This window comes from Halichoeres trimaculatus, unplaced genomic scaffold, assembly GCF_033239565.1.
Source record: "Halichoeres trimaculatus isolate MK-OKI-2021-1 unplaced genomic scaffold, fHalTri1.1 fHalTri1_scaffold_2, whole genome shotgun sequence".
In the NCBI taxonomy this organism is placed as follows: domain Eukaryota; kingdom Metazoa; phylum Chordata; class Actinopteri; order Labriformes; family Labridae; genus Halichoeres; species Halichoeres trimaculatus.
The window spans coordinates 12570347-12577524 of record NW_027437180.1 but is presented as its reverse complement, the minus strand read 5'-3'; the positions used below and the strand labels follow the sequence as shown (position 1 = coordinate 12577524).

At 42.2% G+C, this 7178-nt stretch overlaps 1 protein-coding gene across 1 annotated transcript; it reads right to left on the bottom strand.

The window, feature by feature from the left end:
* Positions 1–1015: 1015 nt before the first annotated feature.
* LOC141802930 (keratin, type I cytoskeletal 50 kDa-like) lies at positions 1016–3191 on the bottom strand. The gene is made up of 7 exons (XM_074686753.1): positions 2686–3191; positions 2438–2520; positions 2163–2319; positions 1906–2067; positions 1671–1796; positions 1328–1545; positions 1016–1194 (listed from the first exon to the last, which is right to left on the bottom strand). The coding sequence occupies exons 1-7, from the start codon at positions 3154–3156 to the stop codon at positions 1065–1067; spliced, it is 1347 nt and encodes a 448-aa protein (XP_074542854.1). The 5' UTR covers positions 3157–3191; the 3' UTR covers positions 1016–1064.
* Positions 3192–7178: the final 3987 nt, after the last annotated feature.

The window sequence follows — 7178 nt, the reverse complement described above, 5'->3', positions numbered from 1 at the left end:
ACACTAATCATATCAACTATGCTTTCAATGTACCATGTATGCTTGCTTGCGGGGCGACAACCTCATCCATACACAGTGCTCTTGCTTGAGGCACATTTTGCTGCACTTCGCCCGCTTGGGAATTACCCCAATACGGACCATTTTCCGCGGGGCGAGGGCCCGTCATTGCTGCATGCAGCTATATTTGTCATTGTTCCTGCAGCACAGCGGTGAATACTTACTTGTTAGAGTTTTCTTAGGATGTGAAAATTCTTCTCCCTCATGTATAAATAATGTTTGATTCAGCTTCAAAAGAGCTGTGAGAGCATTTAGTGGATTGAAGTGAAAAACTAGCACAAACCTGGTTTCATTGCCAGTAGCGAGCACTTTTTTTCTGTATTGACTACATATTTTGCAGAGTATGATCGCTGTTCCTGACGTCATGCTTTGGCTTATTGTGGAGCGAGTTATTGTCTTTTGGGCTCTGGTTTCTCAGAGAAAGTGTCGACAAGAGAGCGTTTTTAAAGTCTCCCACATTTTCTCTGCTTGCCTCATGATCTGCACATACATCGACTGTTTAAACTGCTTTCCTCTTCAAGGGTCGGAAGTGGCTTGAGCCTGTCTCATCAGCTATTGGAGCAAGGTGGGGCACACATGCAGACAGGCCTCCATCAGCCTATCACAGGGCTGCCTCATGACGTCTTTTAGAAAATGAGTCAAATACATGCCGTTGAAATTGTCCTCATTATTTCAGATCAAGGCAAAGAAATGATGCAGCTTCTACAGCTCTGAAACCTATTACAATTCATTCTCATTAACCTTATACATGAATATTAGGAGAAATGGTTTCACAGACTTGCCCAAACACTACAGGAACTGACAGGTTAAAGGTGAAATTAGACTCCTGTGTCATACCACAGTATCATGAACAAACAGACAAGTAAAAAAAGACACATGACAAAAAGATAGGGAGCAAGCTTGCAGCCTTTTATTGCATTCACACGAGTATGTGAAGGATGTTTTTACTTTGGGTGATGTGCATGTGGCTATAGGTTGTTGCTCTGTGTTTTTCTGGGTGAGCCAGTTTAAATGGTGGCCTTGGAGGAAGACACCACTTTGCCATCCCTCAGCTCTTCTGTGACCACGATCGTCTTGGTTGTGGTTGTGGAGCTCCTTGAACCACCACCAGTGCTGATACCACCACCAGCGGCCATACTGCAGAGGGAGAGAATTAAAGTGGTTGCATTAAAAATCAGTATCATGCTTCACTTTAAAGAGACGGTCTTTCATTTGTGAAAGGACATGTATATATATATATATATTTTTTTTTTTTTTTCAGCCAATTTACCTTCCCTCTCCATCCAGCAGCCTCCTGTATTCTGCAATCTCCATCTCCAGCCGGGTCTTGATGTCGAGCAGCATCTTGTATTCTTGACTCTGGCGTTCAATGTCAGTGCGCAGGTTCGCCAGCTGATCTTCCAGGCTTGTCACCTGCATCTGGAGGGCTTGGAGCTGCATGGCGTACCGTGCCTCTGTGTCAGCTAAAGTGCCTTCCAAGGACGCTTTCTGGGTAGAGGAAGGTAAAAAGAGGAGTGAAGAAAACGAACGGGCACAAAAATGTTTGATTTAAGTTGTGTCTTGATGTGGACGGGACAGGTAGGGCATGCAGAGGTCAAGAGGAATATCTTTACCATGCTGAGTTGTGACTGCAGCTCGATCTCCAGGCCCTGCAGTGTACGGCGGATTTCTGACATCTCACTTTTGGATGTGTTGATACTTTCTGTGGTGCCTGCAACTTCCTTGCCGATTTCTTCTGACTGCAATGGAAAAAGACATTTTCAGTGTCTCTTAAAACAACATAATTTTCCTGTTACACAGGGAAGCTGGCTTTGAGCAGTTTTGCTTTGCCTTTTGCTCATTTCTTACCTTTGTTTGGAACCAGGCTTGCAGTTCTTTTGCGTTCTTTGCAGCCGCGTTCTCGTACTGCTCACGGACCTCAGCCAAAACAGCATTAAGGTCTTGCTGTGGTTTTGCGTCCACCTCCACATTGATCTGTCCAGACATCTGGGTCCTCATGGCGGCCATTTCCTGTTTGAAAAAAGAAAAATGTTAAATGAGTTTGTTAAGATCTGAATGTTACTAACTGCTAACTCAATCAGATCCACCAGTGAGTTACCACCCACCTCCTCATGGTTCTTTCTGAGGAAGATCAGCTCCTCTTTGAGGCCTTCAATCTGCATCTCCAGGTCTGATCGGCCCAGTGTCAGCTCATCCAGCAGTCTCTTAAGACCGGCGATGTCTGCCTCCACTGACTGGCGCATGGCGAGCTCATTCTCATACCTTGGAGGAGGCAACAAGAGAGCAGATGTTTCCTTTAATCCCAAATGATAACCTTTAAGTACAACAATGTTGTATGTTCTCTTTGATTTAGGCATCAAGCTGTCACCCTGATACTCACTTGGTTCTGAAGTCATCAGCTGCCAGTTTTGCGTTGTCAATGGCCAGATAAATTCCTCCATTGACACGGGTGGCATCCTGGATCTGTGTGATGAGGTGAAAAACATTTTAGACGGGGGATTGCATTTCACACAACTGGTTAAAGCTTTGATGCGTCGTGGTGAATGTTATCTCCTGAAGGCTGTATGGTCTGATCAAAAACTGAGCAGGATATTTCAACATACAAGAATCAGAGATCATGTGACCTACCTTTCCCTGCAGGTCAGCGATGGTGGCTTCATAAGCTGAATAGTCACGGGCAGTGGGTGAGGTCTTGCTCTCCAGGAACTGACGGATCTTGAGCTCCAGTTCAGCGTTGGCCTTCTCCAGGTTGCGCACCTTCTCCAGGTAGGAGGCCAGACGGTCGTTCAGGTTCTGCATGGTGGCCTTTTCGTTGGCTGAGATATCCATGGCATCTCCAGCCCCGAAGCCGCCACCACCCATGGTATAAGTGTAACTGGTGGTGCTGCTGCCACCCATACCTCCACCCATACCTCCACCCATACCTCCGTATAAGCCTAAGCCCATACTACCAATACCACCACCAGCAGAGGAGATTTTTTGTCCAAAGCCACCTGCCACGGTTCTGGCATAGGAGCGCGACAAGACGCCTCCACCTGCGCCGCCTTGACTACTGCCAAGACGAGAGGACATAGTTGTCATTGACGATCTGTAAGACATGGTGATGAGTCTTCAGGAGCTTCGCCTGCGCTGAGGAGATGAGCTGGACTGAGATGAGGAGCTCTACCTCTGCCTCCTTTTTATGCTGCACAGGGCTGCGGGCTCTGCTGGGAGAGGGGGCGTGTAGGGCAGAAGGGAGGAGCGTTACCTTAGATGGTTGTTCTCCCCCACCCATCACATACACACACACACACACACACACACACACACACACACACACACACACACACACACACACACACACACAATCAGTTTGTGTAATAAATAAAAGAGGAAAAGAAGACAGGGGGGCTCGGCTGCTGCTATCTGCAAACACTCAACATTTAATACCTTCATGATTTACTAATCAGCCTTTTTATTGCTTCCATGATCCAAATAACTACCCCTGGCTACAGAGCATCCTCTCCACTCTTATCCTTTGATTTCTGCAAAGTATACAGTAGAACAAAGAGCAGCCACACCTGTTACTGTAAGCCCAGGTTAGTGATTCAGTCAAATCCAGCAGCTCTTCACTTCTGTCAGTCTTCACATGTGATGTGTGTTCATTGAAATTGTGCCATAAATCTTGCACAACACCAACGTGTTGTGCTGGACAAACCTGTTACATCACCAAGGCAACGAGAACTGTATACACTTAATACACTGTATGATCTGCTTCTTTCACTTGACTCTCTGCCAGCACATTTCTTCTCACACTGAAAGTATTGTCTTACAGTGACTGCCACAAAAAATGATTTCAAACACTTGGTACTGTGTTATTTGTTTTATGCATTTCTTTTTCACACCTTGACTCTAGATTTTAAGCATGCTTTCCTGTTCTGCTCAACAATGCCCTGCAGGTTTGCCAGTTAGACGCCGTTTTAAAGGGTTCATGGAATCAGTCGATACTTGGCCTCGTTCAAGACCAGGCCCAGCACTGCTGGAAAGTCCTGCACAGATGAAGCTACATGCCTTTTATTTTTGTTGGCTCTGTGTTTTGGCTTGTGCATCATTCCAAAACAAGAACAAGCTCCTGCTTGTTTGCTTCTTTCCACTTTAACCACAGTATTCATTCAAATCTTTTACAGTCTCCTCGAGGACTTTTTACAACTGTCTCATACAAAGAACAACAACTAAAACTGTTCACATTTACTGCAAGATTGGATCTTCTTTTGAAAAAGTGACAGTAAAAAGAATAATTCATAAATATGTTAAACTTTTTGCTTGTTGCGTATTCAAAAGTTCTTGCCTTGCATATCTCTAAAAAAAATTGCTAAGCTTTTTTTTTCTGCACTCTGCACGCTCGTCTCATGCATGATTACCCAAAAACAGCTTCAAAAAGCTAACAAGCTGCTCATTAGCCAGGAACTGCAACGATGAGTGAAGATATTTTCACACCTAATTATAAGTTCAAGATGCCAGAGCTTCTCTTTTTCAGTTTCAGTCACACGCTGTCAGAAATACAAAGGAACCACGCAATAATTTTTAAAAAGCTGTCATTTTTTTCAGCAATGATTTCGACTGTTGAAATACAAATAGGTTAAGATTTTGTGACTTCTCTATCAGCAGAAATAAATCATGATTTAAATCAGAGTTTACATAATACAGCAGTACAGCCTTGTGAGGGTGTGGCACTTTGTGAAGGGTTTCAACAGCCACCTTTAAAGGTTGTGTTTGGATTGAATTATGTAAAGTTCACTGCAGTGCAAAGCTTTAGAGAGCTTTAAAAAAATCAAATAAGAAAATCAAGTATAAGTTCACTTGTTAAAGATTTCCAGAAAGAGCATGTTTCACTGAGATAAAGTGCACAAGATCTAATCAGACGTGTCAGCAATCATTTGAGTATTTGTTAACTAAAATGTAAATTACAAATTATGAAATCACTTTTTAATCACAACAAAATGGAAACCAAGATAATCAATCACAGCTTTAAAAGACACAGTAATTGGCCGCTGTCAGAAATGATGGACAGCCTGACTGAGCCTTTCCTCCTGAGGCAGCTGGCAGCAGAGGCGTCATACCAGTTATCACAAGCTGTCAAAATGCCAAGTACATAAAGCTGCAGAGCTACTTCAGGTGAAGGTGAGGTTATGTTTGCAATCATTTCAAAAAAATATTCATGCTTTAGACTTTGGACTTTCACACTTTAGAATTATTTTGTCACAACAGTTTAAAAAAATCAGAAAAAATGACATAATAACTGATAGAATTCAATGTTGGCATTACTTTATTTTCTTTGCTTGTACTGTGCAGTGGTTTAGCATCTAACTCATCTAACGCATGTTAGTGATGTGAAGAGTTTTTAACTTGTGATGAAACAAACCAAACTCAGAACTGATGCCTCTTTAAAGATGTAAGACAAACTCTTTCTAACTAGTGTTTTCTCACAGCCTGCCTGAACACACTGCTGCCATAGAGTGAAACCGCTGCAGGGTGAGGTGTCACATGATTGACAAGCTCACTGCCAAATACAGTGAGTTTTTCACGTTTTCAGGGCAGAAAGTTTTGGTGTGAGACCATATTACTGTCAAAAAGAGAAGGATTAGGTTGTTGTAAAAACAGAAAAAAAAGAGAGAAGACAGAAAAAAAATGTACTTACACATGTTCAGGACAAGATCAGCACAGAGATAAATCATGCTGCTTTATCCAATGAGACCACCAAACAGCAGAAACCAATTTCTTCTTTGTTCTTCTTTATGTTGGACCATAGGTTTTCAGCTAAAATGCAATGCCAGCAACTCTTTGCTTCAGACTGAAACATCTATTCAGATTTTTTTTAAATATAGTTACAAGAAAAAGTGTGGAATCATGGATGGTTATGGATGATCTTCATTTAAGTCATAACAACAGACAAACACAGTCTGCTTAAAGTAATACCACAGAAATAATCTTGTGTTTTCAGGTTTTTATTTAAAACACCATGTACAGTGCAAAAACAGGATATGAACTTTGGATTTAATGACTGGTTGACCCTTTTTTGCAGCAGTTACCTCAACCAAACATTTCCTGATCAGACCTGCACAATAGTCAGGAGGATTGTTGCACTTTTTCTTTTTACTAAACTGTATCAGTTCAGCAACATTCTTGGGATTTCTGGTGTTAATCTCTCTCTTGAGTTTATGCCACAGCATCTCAGAGGTCAGGACTTCTTCCTTCTGCTGAAGCCATTTGGTTTTTGATTTACTTATGAGCTTTGTGTCGTTGTCCTGTTGCATCACCGCTCTTCTGTTGAGCTTCAATCACTGGTTAGGTGGCCTTAAGCTGTCCTGCAAAATGTTTTTATAATCTTGGGAATTTATTTTTCCACTGATGACAGCTGTCTGTTTAGACCCTGATGCAGCAAAGCACCTTCAAACCATGACACGCCCTCCACCATACTTCACAGTTGGGATGAGGTTTTATTGTTGGTGCACTGTGCTTTTGTGTCTAAACATACTGCCCTGTGTATCTTCCAAAAAAAAAAAAAAAAAACCTTTGGGGCTGTCGAAATTGACAAACAATTATAATGTGTTATCTCCATGTACTGTAAAAAAATGGACTTCATCTTGTTAGGCTCAAAGTGAGGTCTCCACAAAAACTGCTCCCCCTGGTGGCTGGCTGCAGAATAAGTCAAAAAATCCAGCTTTCCAGTCATCCCAGATGGGCTGTGGTCAAACTTTGAAAAATTAGTACACCTTGTAGAAATCTTTCTCATGTCCGATTGTTGTGGTGATTTGAAGATATTATTTGGCTGTCTTGTATTCAAGTCCTCTTTTTTTCTGAAAAGTTTCGTTAACAGTACTTATATGAGGTTAAAAACAAGGTTTTACATCACGTTTGACGATGATTTACAGATGCTGTTCTTACGTATTTTTTTCAGGGATTGTAAAATATGTCGGGAGGTAGAGTGAAGAAGTGATAAGACTACTTAAAGAAAAAAATGATTATTATTTCTGTCGCCTGGCTCCACTCAGATTCTCCCAGAATCCCTCACAGTCTTTATTGCGCAGACTCTGGCTGCACATCTGCTTTAACAGGGGGATTTTGGCTTCAGAAGTGTACAA

Bases quoted from the DNA above. Each gene is read 5' to 3' on its own strand.
- LOC141802930 (XM_074686753.1), bottom strand. From the start codon at position 3,156: ATGTCTTACAGATCGTCAATGACAACTATGTCCTCTCGTCTTGGCAGT. The intron at 2,320-2,437 runs GTGAGTATCAGG...GCCTCCTCCAAG, and splicing joins GCTGATGACTTCAGAACCAA to GTATGAGAATGAGCTCGCCA. The intron at 1,797-1,905 runs GTAAGAAATGAG...TTTCCATTGCAG, and splicing joins AAGCCTGGTTCCAAACAAAG to TCAGAAGAAATCGGCAAGGA.